Source organism: Oncorhynchus masou, chromosome 13 (assembly GCF_036934945.1).
Source record: "Oncorhynchus masou masou isolate Uvic2021 chromosome 13, UVic_Omas_1.1, whole genome shotgun sequence".
Taxonomy (NCBI): domain Eukaryota; kingdom Metazoa; phylum Chordata; class Actinopteri; order Salmoniformes; family Salmonidae; genus Oncorhynchus; species Oncorhynchus masou.
Window position 1 is genome coordinate 82,158,435 of NC_088224.1, and position 22,337 is coordinate 82,180,771.

Here is a 22,337-nt window from a genome sequence, read left to right on the forward strand (position 1 = left end):
GCAGAACAAACACAGGCTAGGTCTCGGTTTGTAAAGGCAGGGTGCAGAACAAACACAGGCTAGGTCTCGGTTTGTAAAGGCAGGGTGCAGAACAAACACAGGCTAGGTCTCGGTTTGTAAAGGCAGGGTGCAGAACAAACACAGGCTAGGTCTCGGTTTGTAAAGGCAGGGTGCAGAACAAACACAGGCTAGGTCTCGGTTTGTAAAGGCAGGGTGCAGAACAAACACAGGCTAGGTCTCGGTTTGTAAAGGCAGGGTGTAGAACAAACACAGGCTAGGTCTCGGTTTGTAAAGGCAGGGTGCAGAACAAACACAGGCTAGGTCTCGGTTTGTAAAGGCAGGGTGCAGAACAAACACAGGCTAGGTCTCGGTTTGTAAAGGCAGGGTGCAGAACAAACACCGACATATTCCACAGGGTTAACTGAAGGAACTGTCGGTCCTGTAACCTTCTCTTAGACACACGAGTTTTTGTGGCCACTGGGGCCTTTGTGAGACTCTTCAAAGATAAGCTGATCTTTGGGTCAGGTGCAGCCTGCATTTCAGTGTCTTCCAGCACAGCAGTGCACAGCACAGCCCTGGAAGCCCGTGTCAAATGTCAATCGGGAGCTTTCACCTGTGACTGTCGCTCCACCCTCCACCCTCCAACCCACTATCCCTCTGCAATAGCTCTGCCCTGACATCATCCAGCTCCCTGTAGTATGACAGTTGGACAAGTCCAACTCAAATGGCTGCCAGGATCCCTCACTAACCTCAAACACCATGATCCCTCCCCTGGGCTAGAACATCTATCCACACAATTATGTCTACTCACTCAAAATACAACACAATGCTGTTTAATCATCTCTTCAGAATACATGCCAAAAAACAATGAAAGCACAGATCAAATGTTCTCTTGAAAGTATACCTCACCCGCTCTTAGTTTGGGTTTAATGTAGGCTATGACATAGAGGACCTCTCCAGCTCTTTCAGTCACCCAGAAACAGCATGACTTCTAAAGCAGGACACAATAAACACTAACATATCATGTGATTAGGGAGTCTATTCTTAAGCAATAAGGCCTGAGGGGTTGTGGTGTATGGCCAATATACCACATTTAAGGGCTGTTCTTATGCACGATGCAATGCCGGAATGCTAGGATACAGCCCTTAGCCTGGCCCGCCGGAGAGCAAGGCTGATGTTTTACGTATTCCTTTTTGTTCATTTTTTTTGCGTTGTTTGTAACTGATTTTGAAACGTATTTTGCACATAATGTTGCTGCTACCGTCTCTTATGACCAAAAATAACTTCTGGACATCAGAACTGCGATTACTCAACACGGAATGGCAGAATCCTTTTTTTCCTTTAACGAGTCCAACGAGCCTGACGTGAATGATATACTGCTTTCCCGGGAACAGGCCCAGATCCCAGTGAAGAGAAGGCAGAGGAAAAGGGGCCATGGGGCAGGCTGCCTTCTGAGAATTTGTAGGCAATCAACAACAAAAAAACACTTCCTTCCATTCTGCTAGCAAATGTGCAATCTTTGGAAAATAAAATCAATGACCTACGCGGAACATTAAACTACCAAAGGGACATTCAAAACTGTAATATCTCATGCTGTGATCACGCTCTCCGCAGCCGATGTGAGTCTGACCTTTAAACAGGTCAATATTCACAAGACCACAGGGCCAGACAGATTACCAGGATGTGCACTATGAGGATTTGCTGACCAACATGCACTAACATTTTCAACCTCCGAATCTGTAATACCAACATGTTTCAAGCAGACCACCATAGTCCCCTGTGCTCAAGAACACTAAGGTAACCTGTCTAAATGACTACCGACCCGTAGCACTCACGTCTGTAGCCATGAATTGCTTTGAAAGGCTGGTCATGATTCACATCAACACCATTGTCCCAGAAACCCTAGAAACCCTCACTCCAATTTGCATACCGCCCTAACAGATCCACAGATGATGGAATCTATATTGCACTCCACACTGCCCTATCCCACCTGGACAAAAGGAACACCTACTATTCGTTGACTACAGCTCAGCGCTCAACAACATAGTGCCCTCAAAGCTCATCAACAAGCTAAAGGACCCTGGGACTAAACACCTCCCTCTGCAACTGGATCCTGGACTTCCTGACAGGCCACCCCAGATGGCAAGGGTAGGTAACAAAAAATCTGCCACACTGATCCTCAACATGGGGCCCCTCAATGGTGCGTGCTCAGTCCCCTCCTGTACTCCCTGTTCACTTATGACTGCACGGCCTGGCACGACTACAACACCATCATTAAGTTTGCAGATGACACAACAGTAGTAGGTCTGATCACCGACAATGACGAGATAGCCCATAGGGAGGAGGTAAGAGACCTGGCCATGTGGCACCAGGTCAACAACCTCTCCCTCAACGTGATCAGGACAAATGAGATGACTATGGACTACAGGAAAAAGCGGACCAAGCACACCCCCATTCTCATCAACGGGGCTGTAGTGGAGCAGGTTGAAAGCTCCAAGTTCTTTGGTGTCCACATCAACAACAAACTAACATGGTTCAAGCATACCAATACAGCCATGAAGAGGGCACAACAAAACCTTTTCCCCCTGAGGAGACTGAAAGGATGGCTACCCAGACTATTTGCAAGGATATCCCTACCGGCCAAACCCTCCCTAACCCGGACGACGCTAGGCCAATTGTGCGTCGACCCACGGACCTCCCGGTCGCAGAGACACAGCTAGCACTGCGATGCAGTGCCCTAGACCACTGCGCCTTTTTCATCAGTAAGTTTGGTATGAAAAATCATTCAACCCATATAAACATGGAGAGCAACATAAAGAACCTAAGAGGACGACTGAGCAAAATATGAACATGTAATTGTAATTGTTGACTTACATGCTACTTCCAGGGATGCATTGCGGCTGACCGCCTCTCCCAGGTAGTTGCGGGCGACGCAGACGTAGGCGCCCTCATCCGGTTTGGAGCGTCGTCCGTGGACGATGCGTAGGAAAAAGAGGGAGCCGCTGGGAAGGAGCATGCGGTGAGACCGCGGGTCGTCTTTGTCCGTCTCCACCCGCTCCCCGTCCTTGTACCACTCCACCGTGGGGCTGGGCCGCCCCTCCGCCTTGCAGTTGAGGGTGGCGGGCTCCCCCTTGGACACGATCAGGTCAGAAGGGTGCTCTACGATCCGGGGTGGGGAGTCCTCCTGGCGCAGACGGGATCCTGGGAAGAGAAGAGGAGAATAAGAGGAGATGACGAACAGCACAACATGAACGGTGGATGCTTTTAACATCTCAGTGTTTTCCTCAAATTAGATTTCTTAATTCTAGCATTCTCAAATCTCTCGTAAAAACATCACCTATAGACAGAGACTATTGAAGGTGGTCCTATTAGTATCCATTCAACTAGTATAGCCATAGGTTCTTCTGCTTGCCTGTTCTGTCTTTCCACCTCATCAGGTGATAGTAGGACAGGGCTTCAACCACCAGTCCAACCACCAGTCCAACCACCAGTCAATCCACCAGTCAATCCACCAGTCCAACCACCACTCCATCCACCAGTCCAACCACCAGTCCAACCACCAGTTCACCCCAGTCCAACCACCAGTCCAACCACCAGTTCACCCCAGTCCAACCACCAGTCCAACCACCAGTTCACCCCAGTCCAACCACCAGTTCACCCCAGTCCAACCACCAGTTCCCCCCAGTCCAACCACCAGTCCAACCACCAGTTCCCTCCAGTCCAACCACCAGTTCAACCACCAGTTCCCCCCAGTCCAACCACCAGTTCCCCCCAGTTCAACCACCAGTTCACCCCAGTTCAACCACCAGTTCACCCAAGTCAAACACCAGCCATCTGCTCCTCTCTACCATACATTTAAGGCCTCCTGGGTAATTGGACCCAAGGGGAAACAGAGTATAGAGGCGTGGAGACAGCATACATCTGAAATCCAGCTACACACACACATGCATGCGTGCACACACAAACACACACACACATACATTCACTCAAAGGGGAGAGAAGAGGGGGCATTGTGGACAAAGCCACAAACAAAATAATATCAGCCCCCCCACTGTCAGAGGTCTGTCTCTGTGTAACGTGACTGTTCAGAAGGTTGGGTCTCGGGCCAGTGCTGGATCTGGTAAAATGCTAAACCTTTGTTATTCAGAACAAGGACTGTTCCTTTTAAGTGGAGCTACCAGGGGCCTGCCAGGGTCTTTATAGTGGAGCTACCTCTGGGCCGGCCAAGGTCTTTATAGTGGAGCTACCACTGGGCCGGCCAGGGTCTTTATAGTGGAGCTACCACTGGGCCAGCCAGGGTCTTTATAGTGGAGCTACCACTGGGCCAGCCAGGGTCTTTATTGTGGAGCTACCTCTGGGCCGGCCAGGGTCTTTATTGTGGAGCTACCACTGGGTCGGCCAGGGTCTTTTTAGTGGAGCAACCATGGGGCCAGCCAGGGTCTTTATAGTGGAGCTACCACTGGGCCGGCCAGGGTCTTTATAGTGGAGCTACCACTGGGCCGGCCAAGGTCTTTATAGTGGAGCTACCACTGGGCCAGCCAAGGTCTTTATAGTGGAGATACCACTGGGCCAGCCAGGGTCTTGATAGTGGAGCTACCACTGGGCCAGACAGGGTCTTTATAGTGGAGCTACCACTTGGCCGGCCAGGGTCTTTCTAGTGGAGCCAACATGGGGCCAGCCAGGGTCTTTATAGTGGAGCTACCACTGGGCCAGCCAGGGTCTTTATAGTGGAGCTACCACTGGGCCAGCCAAGGTCTTTATAGTGGAGCTATCACTGGGCCAGCCAGGGTCTTTATAGTGGAGCTACCACTGGGCCAGCCAGGGTCTTTATAGTGGAGCTACCACTGGGCCAGCCAGAGTCTTAATGGTGGAGCTACCACGCGGCCAGCCAGGGTCTTTATTGTGGAGCTACCACTGGGCCAGCCAGGATATTTATTGTGGAGCTACCACTGGGCAAGCCAGGGTCTTTATAGTGGAGCTACCACTGGGCCAGCCAGGGTCTTTATAGTGGAGCTACCACTGGGCCAGCCAGGGTCTTTATAGTGGAGCTACCACTGGGCCAGCCAGGGTCTTTATTGTAGAGCTACCACGGGGCCAGCCAGGGTCTTTATTGTAGAGCTACCACTGGGCCAGCCAGGGTCTTTATTGTAGAGCTACCACAGGGCTAGCCAGGGACTTTATAGTGGAGCTACCACGGAGCCAGCCAGGGTCTTTATAGTGGAGCTACCACTGGGATAGCCAGGGTCTTTATAGTGGAGCTACCACGGAGCCAGCCAGGGTCTTTATAGTGGCGCCACCACGGGGCCAGCCAGGGTCTTTATTGTAGACCTACCACGGGGCCAGCCAGGGTCTTTATTGTAGAGCTACCACGGGGCCAGCCGGGGTCTTTATTGTAGAGCTACCACTGGGCCAGCCAGGGTCTTTATTGTAGAGCTACCACAGGGCCAGCCAGGGTCTTTATAGTTGAGCTACCACGGAGCCAGCCAGGGTCTTTATAGTGGAGCTACCACTGGGCCAGCCAGGGTCTTTATAGTGGAGCTACCACGGAGCCAGCCAGGGTCTTTATAGTGGCGCCACCACTGGGCCAGGCAGGGTCTTTATAGTGGAGCTACCACTGGGCCAGCCAGGGTCTTTATAGTGGCGCCACCACGGGGCCAGGCAGGGTCTTTATAGTGGAGCTAACACTGGGCCAGCCAGGGTCTTTATAGTGGAGCTACCACGGAGCCAGCCAGGGTCTTTATAGTGGCGCCACCACGGGGCCAGGCAGGGTCTTTATAGTGGAGCTACCACTGGGCCAGCCAGGGTCTTTATAGTGGCGCCACCACTGGGCCAGCCAGGGTCTTTATTGTGGAGCTACCACTGGGCCAGCCAGGGTCTTTATAGTGGAGCTACCACTGGGCCAGCCAGGGTCTTTATAGTGGAGCTACCACTGGGCCAGCCAGGGTCTTTATTGTGGAGCTACCACTGGGCCAGCCAGGATCTTTATTGTGGAGATACCACTGGGCCAACCAGGGTCTTTATAGTGGAGCTACCACTGGGCCATCCAGGGTCTTTATAGTGGCGCTACCACTGGGCCATCCAGGGTCTTTATAGTGGCGCTACCACTGGGCCATCCAGGGTCTTTATAGTGAAGCTACCACTGGGCCATCCAGGGTCTTTATAGTGGAGCTACCACTGGGCCATCCAGGGTCTTTATTGTGGAGCTACCACTGGGCCAGCCAGGGTCTTTATAGTGGAGCTACCACTGGGCCAGCCAGGATCTTTATTGTGGAGATACCACTGGGCCAACCAGGGTCTTTATAGTGGAGATACCACTGGGCCAACCAGGGTCTTTATAGTGGAGCTACCACTGGGCCATCCAGGGTCTTTATAGTGGCGCTACCACTGGGCCATCCAGGGTCTTTATAGTGGCGCTACCACTGGGCCATCCAGGGTCTTTATAGTGGAGCTACCACTGGGCCATCCAGGGTCTTTATAGTGGAGCTACCACTGGGCCATCCAGGGTCTTTATTGTGGAGCTACCACTGGGCCAGCCAGGGTCTTTATAGTGGAGCTACCACTGGGCCAGCCAGGGTCTTTATTGTAGAGCTACCACGGGGCCAGCCAGGGTCTTTATAGTGGAGCTACCACTGGACCAGCCAGGGTCTTTATAGTGGAGCTACCACTGGGCCAGCCAGGGTCTTTATTGTGGAGCTACCACTGGGCCAGCCAGGGTCTTTATAGTGGAGCTACCACTGGGCCAGCCAGGGTCTTTATAGTGGAGCTACCACTGGGCCAGCCAGGGTCTTTATAGTGGAGCTACCACTGGGCCAGCCAGAGTCTTAATGGTGGAGCTACCACGCGGCCAGCCAGGGTCTTTATTGTGGAGCTAACACTGGGCCAGCCAGGGTCTTTATTGTAGAGCTACCACGGGGCCAGCCAGTGTCTTTATAGTGGAGCTACCACTGGGCCAGCCAGGGTCTTTATTGTGGAGCTACCACTGGGCCAGCCAGAGTCTTAATGGTGGAGCTACCACGCGGCCAGCCAGGGTCTTTATTGTGGAGCTACCACTGGGCCAGCCAGGGTCTTTATTGTAGAGCTACCACGGGGCCAGCCAGGGTCTTTATAGTGGAGCTACCACTGGGCCAGGCAGGGTCTTTATAGTGGAGCTACCACTGGGCCAGCCAGGGTCTTTATATGGAGCTACCACTGGGCCAGGCAGGGTCTTTATAGTGGAGCTACCACTGGGCCAGCCAGGGTCTTTATAGTGGAGCTACCACTGGGCCAGCCAGGGTCTTTATAGTGGAGCTACCACTGGGCCAGCCAGGGTCTTTATAGTGGAGCTACCACTGGGCCAGCCAGGGTCTTTATTGTGGAGCTACCACTGGGCCAGCAAGAGTCTTAATGGTGGAGCTACCACTGGGACAGCCAGGGTCTTTATAGTGGCGCCACCACGGGGCCAGGCAGGGTCTTTATAGTGGAGCTACCACTGGGCCAGCCAGGGTCTTTATAGTGGCGCCACCACGGGGCCAGGCAGGGTCTTTATAGTGGCGCCACCACGGGGCCAGGCAGGGTCTTTATAGTGGAGCTACCACTGGGCCAGCCAGGGTCTTTATAGTGGCGCCACCACGTGGCCAGGCAGAGTCTTTATAGTGGAGCTACCACTGGGCCAGCCAGGGTCTTTATAGTGGTGCCACCACGGGGCCAGGCAGGGTCTTTATAGTGGAGCTACCACTGGGCCAGCCAGGGTCTTTATAGTGGCGCCACCACGGGGCCAGGCAGGGTCTTTATAGTGGCGCCACCACGGGGCCAGGCAGGGTCTTTATAGTGGAGCTACCACGGAGCCAGCCAGGGTCTTTATAGTGGCGCCACCATGGGGCCAGGCAGGGTCTTTATAGTGGAGCTACCACTGGGCCAGCCAGGGTCTTTATAGTGGAGCTACCACTGGGCCAGCCAGGGTCTTTATAGTGGAGCTACCACGGAGCCTGCCAGGGTCTTTATAGTGGAGCTACCACTGGGCCAGCCAGGGTCTTTATTGTGGAGCTACCACTGGGCAAGCCAGGGTCTTTATAGTGGAGCTACCACTGGGCCAGCCAGGGTCTTTATTGTGGAGCTACCACTGGGCCAGCCAGGGTCTTTATTGTGGAGCTACCACGCGGCCAGCCAGGGTCTTTATTGTGGAGCTACCACTGGGCCAGCCAGGGTCTTTATTGTAGAGCTACCACGGGGCCAGCCAGTGTCTTTATAGTGGAGCTACCACTGGGCCAGCCAGGGTCTTTATTGTGGAGCTACCACTGGGCCAGCAAGAGTCTTAATGGTGGAGCTACCACGCGGCCAGCCAGGGTCTTTATTGTGGAGCTACCACTGGGCCAGGCAGGGTCTTTATAGTGGAGCTACCACTGGGCCAGACAGGGTCTTTATAGTGGAGCTACCACTGGGCCAGCCAGGGTCTTTATAGTGGAGCTACCACTGGGCCAGCCAGAGTCTTAATGGTGGAGCTACCACGCGGCCAGCCAGGGTCTTTATTGTGGAGCTAGCACTGGGCCAGCCAGGGTCTTTATTGTAGACCTACCACGGGGCCAGGCAGGGTCTTTATAGTGGAGCTACCACTGGGCCAGCCAGGGTCTTTATAGTGGCGCCACCACGTGGCCAGGCAGGGTCTTTATAGTGGAGCTACCACTGGGCCAGCCAGGGTCTTTATAGTGGCGCCACCACGGGGCCAGGCAGGGTCTTTATAGTGGAGCTACCACTGGGCCAGCCAGGGTCTTTATAGTGGCGCCACCACGGGGCCAGGCAGGGTCTTTATAGTGGCGCCACCACGGGGCCAGGCAGGGTCTTTATAGTTGAGCTACCACGGAGCCAGCCAGGGTCTTTATAGTGGCGCCACCACGGGGCCAGGCAGGGTCTTTATAGTGGAGCTACCACTGGGCCAGCCAGGGTCTTTATAGTGGCGCTACCACGGGGCCAGGCAGGGTCTTTATAGTGGAGCTACCACTGGGCCAGCCAGGGTCTTTATAGTGGAGCTACCACTGGGCCAGCCAGGGTCTTTATAGTGTAGCTACCACGGAGCCAGCCAGGGTCTTTATAGTGGCGCCACCACGGGGCCTGCCAGGGTCTTTATAGTGGAGCTACCACTGGGCCAGCCAGGGTCTTTATTGTGGAGCTACCACTGGGCCAGCCAGGGTCTTTATAGTGGAGCTACCACGCGGCCAGCCAGGGTCTTTATTGTGGAGCTACCACTGGGCCAGCCAGGGTCTTTATTGTGGAGATACCACTGGGCCATCCAGGGTCTCTTATAGTGGAGCTACCACTGGGCCAGCCAGGGTCTTTATAGTGGAGCTACCACTGGGCCAGCCAGAGTCTTAATGGTGGAGCTACCACGCGGCCAGCCAGGGTCTTTATTGTGGAGCTACCACTGGGCCAGCCAGGGTCTTTATTGTAGAGCTACCACGGGGCCAGCCAGTGTCTTTATAGTGGAGCTACCACTGGGCCAGCCAGGGTCTTTATTGTGGAGCTACCACTGGGCCAGCCAGAGTCTTAATGGTGGAGCTACCACGCGGCCAGCCAGGGTCTTTATAGTGGAGCTACCACTGGGCCAGCCAGGGTCTTTATAGTGGAGCTACCACTGGGCCAGCCAGGGTCTTTATAGTGGAGCTACCACGCGGCCAGCCAGGGTCTTTATTGTGGAGCTACCACTGGGCCAGCCAGGGTCTTTATTGTAGACCTACCACGGGGCCAGCCAGGGTCTTTATGGTGGAGCTACCACTGGGCCAGCCAGGGTCTTTATATGGAGCTACCACTGGGCCAGCCAGGGTCTTTATAGTGGAGCTACCACTGGGCCAGCCAGGGTCTTTATAGTAGCGCTACCACTGGGCCAGCCAGGGTCTTTATAGTGGCGCTACCACTGGGCCAGGCAGGGTCTTCATAGTGGAGCTACCACTGGGCCAGCCAGGCTCTTTATAGTGGAGCTACCACTGGGCCAGCCAGGGTCTTTATAGTGGAGTTACCACGGAGCCAGGAATGTGAGTCTGGCAGCTATGATAATGCTGCACCAGCCCATTCCCAGTGCCATGTGTATCTCTCTGTGACCAAGTCTTAACCCTGCAGATGAGATGCCAGAGGCCACATTTACATCACTGAGGCCCCGCAAAAGCTCCAGAGAGAGTTTGGTCCACCACTGAACCATCACACATGCATTCCTGGAGCAGAACGAACAGGGCTTTACTCTGCCAACTACTAACTTAGTATTTTCCTCTGAATGTCATCTAATGCCCACAAACAAAAATTGTTGATCAATAAATAAACTGTTGATCAATAAATAGAGTATGTATTGTTGTGAGCCACCTCCCAGTCAACGAAACATGCAACCTAATACACTGCTTAATAGTCTTGCAGCAGGAGAAAGGATGGCGATAGGCATTAAGACTGCAGTGCCAGGTGTGTGTTTGTACAAGGCTGTGCCCTTCCCTGGGGCAGTAGTGAAGTGTGAGTGGGTGAGTTACTGTATAGAGGAGCAGTGTACTGTCCACACAGCCCTTCGTGCTTCCCTGCCTGCCTACCTTTGTCATGGCTAACTGCAGTATGGGACTCAGAAATACAGTAGTCACAGCAGCATAGTAGATGTGTAGTTCTTTGTTCAGCTGGGTGTCCCACCTCGTACATGTATACCCTGGGGAGGGGACAGACTGTACCCCAGCCTGGTTCCCTGCTAAAAGGACACACTGTACCCCAGCCTGGTTCCCTGCTAAAAGGACACACTGTACCCCAGCCTGGTTCCCTGTTAAAAGGACACACTGTACCCCAGCCTGGTTCCCTGCTAAAAGGACACACTGTACCCCAGCCTGGTTCCCTGCTAAAAGGACACACTGTACCCCAGCCTGGTCCCCTGTTAAAAGGACACACTGTACCCCAGCCAGGTTCCCTGCTAAAAGGACACACTAGGGGAGAAACCTAACAGTCAGCAACAAAACACTTCAAAAACCTGAGTGTGTGTTCCTCTTAGCAGGGGTCAGGCAGATCAGACAGTGGTGCACTGACCCCAGAACAGGGCCATTGTCTGTTTCTCTTAGCAGGCGTCAGGCAGATGCGTCAGTGTGTGCACTGACCCCAGAACAGGGCCATTGTCTGTTCCTCTTAGCAGGGGTCAGGCAGATCAGACAGTGGTGCACTGACCCCAGAACAGGGCCATTGTCTGTTCCTCTTAGCAAGGGTCAGGCAGATCAGACAGTGGTGCACTGACCCCAGAACGGGGCCATTGTCTGTTCCTCTTAGCAGGGGTCAGGCAGATCAGACAGTGGTGCACTGACCCCAGAACAGGGCCATTGTCTGTTCCTCTTAGCAAGGGTCAGGCAGATCAGTCAGTGGTGCACTGACCCCAGAACAGGGCCATTGTCTGTTCCTCTTAGCAGGGGTCAGGCAGATCAGACAGTGGTGCACTGACCCCAGAACGGGGCCATTGTCTGTTCCTCTCTCACCTAATTTGGGCTAATTCCCTCCATTTCACTGTCATTGATTAGCGATCAGGCCTGGTGTCCAGGTCCTAAGTGGGGCCACAGACAGGGGCTTGTAAGGGAAGGGGTGGGGAAGCACAATCAGCTCATGGTGTCCATCTTCCATTGATCTAATCTCCATGGCTTTGTGTAGCTGCTCCCCTATACATCTGCTGTTGGTTGTGAAACGAGTAAATCCATGTGGCCAGCCATTTTGCTTTTTCTATTCAGTAATGAAACTACTCTCCCCTGCTTCTCTGTCCCTGGCTTTCCCCACCTCCATTAGCAGTGTCAGGGAAGGTAAACACCAACTCAGTCTAGCCCTGCAGCCAGTGTCTCTGACAGTGTTGGTGGGTACGGGTTCATGTTAGTATTGTGGTGCTAAGTGAGTGAATGAGGTACTGATTTACATGATGACATATAAAAATGGAGGGTTGAGATAAGGACTTGGAGACCCTCTCTCCCCCAGATGGAGCGCCAACAACACATTCATTCCTATCTCATTGGAGCATCTGCTTCCCCCACAATCCACTGGGCCCACAGTAGCTCTACACCCAAACCAACGTCCAGGCGCCACGCCAAAACTGTGGAGACTCGATTAGATTTATATCAGTCTGATTTATTTTAATCTAATTTATTTTCCAATCTAGTACCTTCTAATCAGTTAAACCTTAAGTCTCTGTCTGCTATCCTGTATCCTGTGGACATTTACCAAGCAGATGCATCCACTATTGTCCTTTCACTGCCAGGCAAACCAGAGCTGTGTAGATGGAAGGAGAGAGTGGCAAATGTGACTGGTCAGACTGACCTTCCTGTCCAGCAGAGGGATGGCTATTAATATATATTCATACAGTAGTAAAACTGAAAATACCGCAATGAATCCGTCCGTGTACATGTAAATGAAACGGATGAATGGGAAAATTGCTAAAGATTTAACAACTGTGAAATGAAGCCATATGAAACAGCTGAGTAACCGCAATGAACACCTGCACACACACACACACACACACACACACACACACACACACACACACACACACACACACACACACACACACACACACACACACACACACACACACACACACACACACACACACACACACACACACACACACACACACACAGAGTGGTGTCCCCCAGCACCACAGTCCCCTTGCTCCCCTCCTCCCTGTGCAATGCCCCCAGCCCCAGCTAGATCCAGAGACAGAGAGGATCAAAGTGAAAGGCTAATGCATCTTCCCATCAGCCACCAGGCCATACAGCTCACCTTCCTCCCGACTCACAGGAGAGAAAGTCAATTTGCTGCTTCCTATTGGTTCCCCCTTCTCACTCCTTTTACGGTAAATGGGCTTTCTGTTGCCCTCTTAATGTGATCATTGGTGCTGTGCAACCAAGTGCTCTCTGAGCTGAGGCGAGTGCACTTCACAGGGTCTCAGGGCACATGTTCCAATCAAATGCCTGTCTTTCCCTGCTCTGCAATAACACCGCCATTACTTTACACCAGCAGCGCGCCGTGGTGCGCTGGGTTGAGCAGCCGGTCATCCACTCCTCAACTAAAGCACAGACCAGGCAGCAAACAAACAAGCACAGAGGAGAGAGAGGAAGAGGGGAGGATATGAGGGATGACTGCACCCACTGACTCCTCTTCTGTCTTTTAACTGCAGGGGTTTGACCAAGATTGGAAACATTTCTCAGACGTTGTTGCAGTGGTCTAAATGCATCTGCTATCTTTGTCTTAATCCTGTGGCTCAGATCAGGGCCTTTCTTCACCATAGATGTGTTAGCAAAACATATTTTGACTGCCAAGAAGTCATAAACCAAATCATTAAAACAAATCTCAGAAAACACATTGACACATAAAAACCTCCAACACACCTCCATTTGTTATGAGGAGTTTTTACATCTTCCTTTTGGAGCCAGAATGTTATCGCGGTTTGGCCAAAGCCTGACTATAAACATCTGTTTAAAACCTCTTTAAGGATCAGACCATTTTTTTCAATTTTCGCCTAAAATGACATACACAAACCTAACTGCCTGTAGCTCAGGACCTGAAGCAAGGGCATGCATATTCTTGATATCATTTGAAAGGACACACTTTGAAGTTTGTGGAAATTTAAAAGTAATGTAGGATTAAATATATACACATTAAATATGGTAAAATATAATACAAAAAAATGCATTTTTTTCTGTACCATCATCTTTGAAATGCAAGAGAAAGGCAATAATGTATTATTTCAGCCCAGGCACAATTTAGATTTTGGCCACTAGATGACAGCAGTGTATGTGCAAAGTTTTAGACTGATCCAAAGAACCATTGTATTTCTGTTAAATCTTTTGTATCAAGACGGCCCAAACGTACCTAATTGTTTTTTTTATAACTTTTCAAGTTCAAAACTGTTCACTCTCCTCAAACAATAGCATGGTATTATTTCACTGTAATAGCTACTGTAAATTGGACAGTGCAATTAGATGAACACGAATTTAAGCTTTCTGCCAATATCAGATATGTCTATGTCCTGGGAAATGTTCTTGTTACTTACAACCTCATGCTAATCGATCCTCTAGAGGTTGACTACATGTGTGCGTGAGCGCATCTCTCTTTCTCCTTCTCTCTCACTGCCGAGGAAAGAGCAGGCTATATCAGCCACAGGTGGCCGCCGCCACCTTAATTAGGGAGGACGGGCTCATATGTAGTAATGGCTGGAACGGTTAATGAAATTCTATCCAACACGTCAAACACTTGGTTTCCATGTGTTTGATGCCATTCCATTGACTCCATTCCAGCCATTATTACGAGCCGTTCTCCTCTCAGCAGGTTACATCAGCAGCATATCTACCCCACACAGTGACCACACAAGAAGCAGGTCTCTTTATATCATCTTCAGCACATATTTATTCATATGTAGACCAGAAGGTTGGGCCTTTGATCATCTTGTTGTAATTATTTTTATTAGCTCCCAGGAGAAATCCCCAGCCCACCAACCAAATCAATAGCCACACCAGTCTCCTCCAGGGCAGGTAGGAAGGGCTCCCCAAAGAGACATCAGTTATTCTGCCAACAGACAGGAGCGCGTGCAGATCACAGGTATCCAAGGGCAACCTCGGACCCAAGAGTTCCAGTGTTCCAGTCACTGAAGCTTCATAAACCACCAACTAGTAACCCTGGCCGAGACTACATCAGCTATGGGGTAAGGACTGAAGATGTGTGACACATTTAGAATGAGGCATCCATTCTACATGAGATGTTAGCTGAATGTGAATGAATATAACATTATTTACTGTACAAAAAATAATATTTATTAAATATGGATTTTCTAATCTTGGTTGTCTACTCTGTCCATCTCTCCCTACTCTCCCTGTACCTCATTCATTATTTTTCCCTCCCTGTCCCACCAGTGCCCTGTCCCTGGTGTGTAGGGTGACAGGGCCATATCTGTCATGTCATCAAAGGGGGATGTGAGCGGGCGGGTGGGGGGAAACGAGAGGTGGCGATGGGATGATGTTACTGGCTGCCTCACGCCTCTGTGCTGACCTGTCGAGTCACCCTGCACATGGCCCCCTCAGCCCCCTCCGCTACCCAGATTCATCTTCTTAAGGGGAGCTGTCAACGGCGTCACACCACACTGGCCCTAACACAGTCTCCCAGACACTAGGGCTTTGACGATACCTGTATCGCAATATTGTTTTCCATGGTAAAAACCAAACCATAAAGCAGACCAATCTCTTTGGTCCTTTCAAAACCTGTTGTATGTAAAATATTGCGTGCTATAGCTTGGAAGATATTAAATGTGACTCTGGATGAGAACATAATGATGTTTGTTCCCAGCATTAGGGCTTTTTTCCTAAAAAGTTAAATCCGCTTTGTAGTTTGTTTCCTTGAGTATCGTGATACTGGTATCGTCCTGGCTCTACCTGACACAGCTCATCTCTAGGAGACATCCATACATAACACAGCAGCTCATCTCAAAGAACACAGCAACCTGTTATCTCCTCTGGAATCTGGCCTATCCCACAGATTCTAATGAACAAACCAGTGCAGACAGGAATGCGACCACATCCTTTCACTGCAGCAGTATGAACAGAGGGAGAGACATGAAGAGGGAGAGGAAGAGAGAGAAAAAGAGAGAAAGAGAGCTGACTCGCTGCCAGTGAGCTCACAGGTGCAAAGCAGATTCCATCGCTATCCACTGCAGTGAAGGTAGGGAGGCAGGCAAGAAGAGAGGGAGGCAGGCAGGAAGAGAGGTAGGCAGGCAGGAAGAGAGGTAGGCAGGCAGGAAGAGAGGGAGGCAGGCAGGAAGAAAGGTAGGCAGGCAGGAAGAGAGGTAGGCAGGCGGGAAGAGAGGCAGGCAGGCGGGAAGAGAGGTAGGCAGGCTGGAAGAGAGGTATGCAGGCAGGAAGAGAGGTAGGCAGGCAGGAAGAGAGGTAGGCAGGCAGGAAGAGAGGTAGGCAGGCAGGAAGAGAGGTAAGCAGGCGGGATGAGAGGTAGGCAGGCAGGAAGAGAGGTAGGCAGGTCAGGCAGCCAGCAAGAGAGGTAGGCAGGCAGAAAGAGAGGTAGGCAGGCAGGAAGAAAGGTAGGCAGGCAGAAAGAGAGGAAGGCAGGCAGGAAGAGAAGTAGGCAGGTCAGGCAGGCAGTAAGAGAGGAAGGCAGCCAGAGACCCAAGCTGGGCCCTGTTCAAGAGACACACGCTGGGCCCTGTTCAAGAGACACACGCTGGGCCCTGTTCCACTCGTGCTCTGCACTCTGCCTGAGCCCGTTATTGTTAGCATCTGTACACTGAAAGCACACACTAGACTGTCAGGGTAATTCCAGGAGCTGCCCCATGCTCTCTCTGTAACAATGACCAGACTGCACTGCACTCTGACTTAGTATTTTGAGCAGCAGTGTCTTATTGACTTTGTATCTGTGTATTTGTCCTTCTCCTCCATTGCAGTTAGAGTGTATACATAGATGCGTGTGGGAAAGAGAATATCAGATTCTACAGCAATAGGCCAGGCTGATTCACATACCCTGCATTTCATGTAGTTACTCCTCGCTCTCTCTCTCTTCCCCTTTCCCTCTCTCTGCCTCTCTCTCTCTCTTCCCCTTTCCCTCTCTCTGCCTCGCTCTCTCTCTCTCTTCCCCTTTCCCTCTCTCTGCCTCGCTCTCTCTCTCTCTTCCCCTTTCCCTCTCTCTGCCTCGCTCTCCAAAATCATCCATCTCTCGTTCCCTTCTTTCCTGTTCCACAGTCTCTACCTCAGTTACCATCAACAGTATGTTGCTGTCTCTTCCTCCAGGAGACGGCCTGTCAAAGCAGAGCTGAGAATGCTGACTTGAAACGAGGGAATACATGAGAGAGTGGGAAGAAGAAAAGAGGGTGGCTGACTGGAAGTGTATTGATGAGGGTGGTTCTCTCCCTCCCTCTCTCTATCACCCTCTCTCCTTCTCTCCATCCCTGTTCTGGCTAATTAGTGTGAGGAATCTGGCCTTGTTCTCTGTGGGGCTGTCAGGGTGCTGGCGGGGACACTGAACTGTGTGATGCAGATGAAATGATTTCCAATGTGAGGCCCACTCAAGCATGTACCCTCCTCCCAGTGCTGGTCCCTCCCTCTCCTCATGCAAAGTCTTCAGAGTGGCCCTGTGTCTGGACATTTGACTGCGTGCCTCTGCTCTTCACGGCCATAGATTCACCAGTAACGTTACACACTTCATACACTCCAATGCTGTTGTGTTGCATTATAGGCTCCTCCTTCTGAAACTGACATTCAGAACATGTCCTGTCTGGGTTCACTTTGCTCTGAATGTTCATGTCTGAAATGTATAAAATACATCTGCAGACGTGTGACTATAAGCTGTGAATTTGTGATTTTGCTGTGTGTGTGTGTGTGTGTGTGTGTGTGTGTGTGTGTGTGTGTGTGTGTGTGTGTGTTTGTGTGTGTGTGTGTGTGTGCAGTAGCAGGTGGACTGACTATTGTTTAGCCAATTGCTTACTGTTCTTCTCTAAACAGCACCTACCTACTGAAGGGAGAGCAATGAAATGAATGACACCGATTGAATCTCCCTCAAGCATAGAAATCTCTTTATTCTTTCTACCTGTATTGCATTGCTGAGCAGAGCAGAGCAGGGCTTGACAAATCGAATAGGGAGAAATAAATAAGGTGTTCATTGCTTCAGAAATGAGGGAGGAGGGGTAGAGAAGAAAGAGGGGGGAGGAGGAGGGACGAGGGGAGGAGGGGATGGAGGAGGGGTGAGGGGATGAGGGGAGAGGGTAGGGAAGAGGAGGTGAGAGGGGAGAAGGGAGGGAAGGAGAGGAGGAAAGGAGGAGAGGGAGGAGGGGAGAGGCAGAGTTCAGGTGGCTGTGATACACAGTGTTGAGAGGTGAGTGGATAATTGGAGGTGTGTATGGGAGCCCGACCTGTATTAAACACACACAGCAATCTGCCTTCACCTGACCTGTACTAAACACACACAGCAATCTACCTTCACCTGACCTGTACTAAACACACACAGCAATCTGCCTTCACCTGACTTGTACTAAACACACACAGCAATCTGCCTTCACCTGACCTGTACTAAACACACACAGCAATCTGCCTTCACCTGACCTGTACTAAACACACACAGCAATCTGCCTTCACCTGACCTGTACTAAACACACACAGCAATCTGCCTTCACCTGACCTGTACTAAACACACACAGCAATCTGCCTACACCCGACCTGTACTAAACACACACAGCAATCTGCCTTCACCTGACCTGTACTAAACACACACAGCAATCTGCCTTCACCTGACCTGTACTAAACACACACAGCAATCTGCCTACACCCGACCTGTACTAAACACACACAGCAATCTGCCTTCACCTGACCTGTACTAAACACACACAGCAATCTGCCTTCACCTGACCTGTACTAAACACACACAGCAATCTGCCTACACCCGACCTGTACTAAACACACACAGCAATCTGCCTTCACCTGTCCTGTACTAAACACACACAGCAATCTGCCTTCACCTGACCTGTACTAAACACACACAGCAATCTGCCTACACCCGACCTGTACTAAACACACACAGCAATCTGCCTTCACCTGACCTGTACTAAACACACACAGCAATCTGCCTTCACCTGACCTGTACTAAACACACACAGCAATCTGCCTTCACCTGACCTGTACTAAACACACACAGCAATCTGCCTTCACCTGACTTGTACTAAACACACACAGCAATCTGCCTTCACCCGACCTGTACTAAACACACAGCAATCTGCCTTCACCTGACCTGTACTAAACACACACAGCAATCTGCCTACACCCGACCTGTACTAAACACACACAGCAATCTGCCTACACCCGACCTGTACTAAACACACACAGCAATCTGCCTTCACCTGACTTGTACTAAACACACACAGCAATCTGCCTTCACCCGACCTGTACTAAACACACAGCAATCTGCCTACACCCGACCTGTACTAAACACACACAGCAATCTGCCTTCACCTGACCTGTACTAAACACACACAGCAATCTGCCTTCACCTGACCTGTACTAAACACACACAGCAATCTGCCTTCACCCGACCTGTACTAAACACACACAGCAATCTGCCTACACCTGACCTGTACTAAACACACACAGCAATCTGCCTTCACCTGACCTGTACTAAACACACACAGCAATCTGCCTTCACCTGACCTGTACTAAACACACACAGCAATCTGCCTACACCTGACCTGTACTAAACACACAGCAATCTGCCTACACCCGACCTGTACTAAACACACACAGCAATCTGCCTTCACCTGACCTGTACTAAACACACACAGCAATCTGCCTTCACCTGACCTGTACTAAACACACACAGCAATCTGCCTTCACCTGACCTGTACTAAACACACACAGCAATCTGCCTTCACCCGACCTGTACTAAACACACACAGCAATCTGCCTTCACCTGACCTGTACTAAACACACACAGCAATCTGCCAGGCAGCGGCTACATGTCAATGACTTCCCTCAACACCTAGTCCAGCATGGCATAATGACCTCACCACTGGCCTCTGGCCTGGACTGATTGTAGGCAATGAGACCTGCTACAGCCATGGACCACATGCCTCTACCATGATAGACTATTGGTTGGGGACTGCAACGTAATCAAATGGCCTTTAGGTTGGTACACTGGTACTGTTAGTGATTTGTAATCTAGAGCATATACGGAGCCTGGACAACATTTATTAAAGCACTGTTCTGTGGGACACTTCATCCAGCCTGGGGAAGGACTAAGGCAGGGGTTCCCTTTTTTGGCCCATGACCCCATTTTGATATCTGAAAATTCTCGCAGTCCCAACCATGTCAAAAATACATACTTTTTTATTTGGGGCTATGGCAGTCAATTGAAAAAAAACATTGTAACAGTATTTCTGATTGAAAATACTGTTGGAGGCATAGTGTCTTACATTGGGCTAAGGGCTGAGGGACAGGGTGTAAGTGCACTGCGAACTCACTCAAGCTCCTCTGGACAATACTCCTAAACACAGTAGTAGCAATCAGCTACCAAAGTCAGCAACCTCACCAACACAATAAGGCCACCACTCAGCCACTGTGTGTCTGTCTGTTACTGACTGAGGGCCTGTAAAAGACGAATGTCTCTGAGCAGCTCTGCACATTATTCATCATCATCATCATCATCATAATCCAGCAAGAGGAATCCCAGAGTTCAAAAGTTCAGGGCTGCGATTAACAGTTGGTTCAATCAGCAGGAATCACTGTGACATTTGAACTGTGCCCTGCGTTGCAGCTTACACTGCCACAACAAAGACAGGCTCTCCTCTCCGCGCTGGGGGCTGTGACATAAATCATCTCCCTGGCTGTCATCATGGCTGCCGTTACACAACCCTGTGGAGAGACCTGACTGCCTGTCTGGTCACCAGAGACACAGTGAGACACAGGCTAGTAAAGATACGTTGCCTCTACATTCTACAAGGACATGAAGCATGACAACTGCTATGAGGAAGATATATCTAACAGACAATTGGCATACAATGGATTGTTGCGTCTAAATCTTTAAATTAGATTTTGTTTGATTAATTATACAAAATAACTGTTGTTGGCTGTCTTCCAAATATACTGACTGAAATATAGCAATGCACTTTTGCATATAAACTAGGTTCTGTATGCATACATCTTTGCTTGTTTATGTTTATAGGTATGCAATATCGCCATGCACTAATATATAGCTGAAGCACAGGGCTAGTTGAAGCAGAGGCAGGCTGCAGGGAACCAGGGGGTGTAGTAGACCAGGCAGGGAGCAGGCAGTCATGGCTGGGTGATCCATGGGGCTGGAGAGGGAGATGGGTCTGCTGGTGCGGCGGTGGATGGGGGCTTGATTCACTGGCTGCTTCCACTCTGGGCTGCATTACTGCCGTAGCGGGACTGCGGCGTGTGATGGATGTGTGTTTGAGTGCCGTGCACTCTCTCTGTCTTCACCCATCTCACACAGACAGGAGAGCTCATGCATTTTCATTAGCAGCCCTGAACTCCCATTTAAGACACTGAGATACAACAGGCACCACTAGGTATAGTATCTCCAGTTGTTTTTGTTACCGCTTTTAACCCTAATAAACAGTACTATTGCAAAGCATCTAATGGCACTAAATCCAACAGTGATGTCATCTGATGAGCTGTAATGTACTTGTTCTTACTAGTGAACATGTGTTGAGCATAGTGAACATGTGTTAAGCATTATGAACATGTGTTGAGCATAGTGAACATGTGTTGAGCATTGTGAACATGTGTTAAGCATTATGAACATGTGTTGAGCATAGTGAACATGTGTTGAGCATAGTGAACATGTGTTGAGCATTGTGAACATGTGTTGAGCATAGTGAACATGTGTTGAGCATAGTGAACATGTGTTGAGCATTGTGAACATGTGTTGAGCATAGTGAACACGTGTTGAGCATTATGAACATGTGTTGAGCATTATGAACATGTGTTGAGCATTGTGAACATGTGTTGAGCATTGTGAACATGTGTTGAGCATTGTGAACATGTGTTGAGCAATGTGAACATGTGTTGAGCATAGTGAACATGTGTTGAGCATTGTGAACATGTGTTGAGCATTGTGAACGTGCGCAGAGGCACAGTGAGGTAGGCAGAGCTACGCTCCAACAGGTGTGTGAAATAGGTGAGTGAGGGGCCTCTCTTCTCCTACACAGCCACCATGCTCAATTAATCATGGCATACACACACTACCCCCACCCTGCCCAGCCTCAGCCCAGCTAAGACCATCACAGGTGTTCCGCTCCCTGCTCCCTGCTCCCCTGTTTAAATTCCTTCCTCATAGGTGTTACACAGTCGTTAGAAATCTGGGTGGAGAGGAGGGGGGTGGGTGTGAAGGAGAGAGAGAGAGACAGAGAGAGAGAGCAAGAGAGAGAGAGAGAGAGAGAGAGCAAGAGAGAGAGACACAGAGAGAGAGAGAGACAGAGAGAGAGACAGAGAGAGAGAGAGAGAGAGAGAGCAAGAGAGAGAGAGAGCGAGAGAGAGAGCAAGAGAGAGAGAGAGCAAGAGAGAGAGAGAGAGAGAGAGAGAGAGAGAGAGAGAGAGAGAGAGAGACACAGAGAGAGAGACAGAGAGAGCAAGAGAGAGAGAAAGAGAGAGCAAGAGAGAGAGAGAGAGCAGAGAGAGAGAGACACAGAGAGAGAGAGAGAGAGAGACAGAGAGAGAGAGAGAGACAGAGAGAGAGAGCAGAGAGAGAGAGAGAGAGCAAGAGAGAGAGAGAGAGAGAGCAAGAGAGAGGGAGAGCGAGAGAGAGAGCAAGAGAGAGAGAGAGCAAGAGAGAGAGAGAGAGAGAGAGAGAGAGAGAGAGAGAGAGAAAGAGAG

General features: G+C 50.6%; 1 protein-coding gene across 1 annotated transcript in view; it reads right to left on the reverse strand.

Annotated features, from left to right (window-relative positions):
* Positions 1–22,337, reverse strand: part of robo2 (roundabout, axon guidance receptor, homolog 2 (Drosophila)) — a 428,769-nt gene that overhangs the window by 400,040 nt on the left and 6,392 nt on the right. Inside the window, exon 2 of the mRNA XM_064985273.1 lies at positions 2,875–3,201. Within this exon, the coding sequence (XP_064841345.1) occupies positions 2,875–3,201 (327 nt within the window). The remainder of the gene's footprint in view (positions 1–2,874; positions 3,202–22,337) is intronic.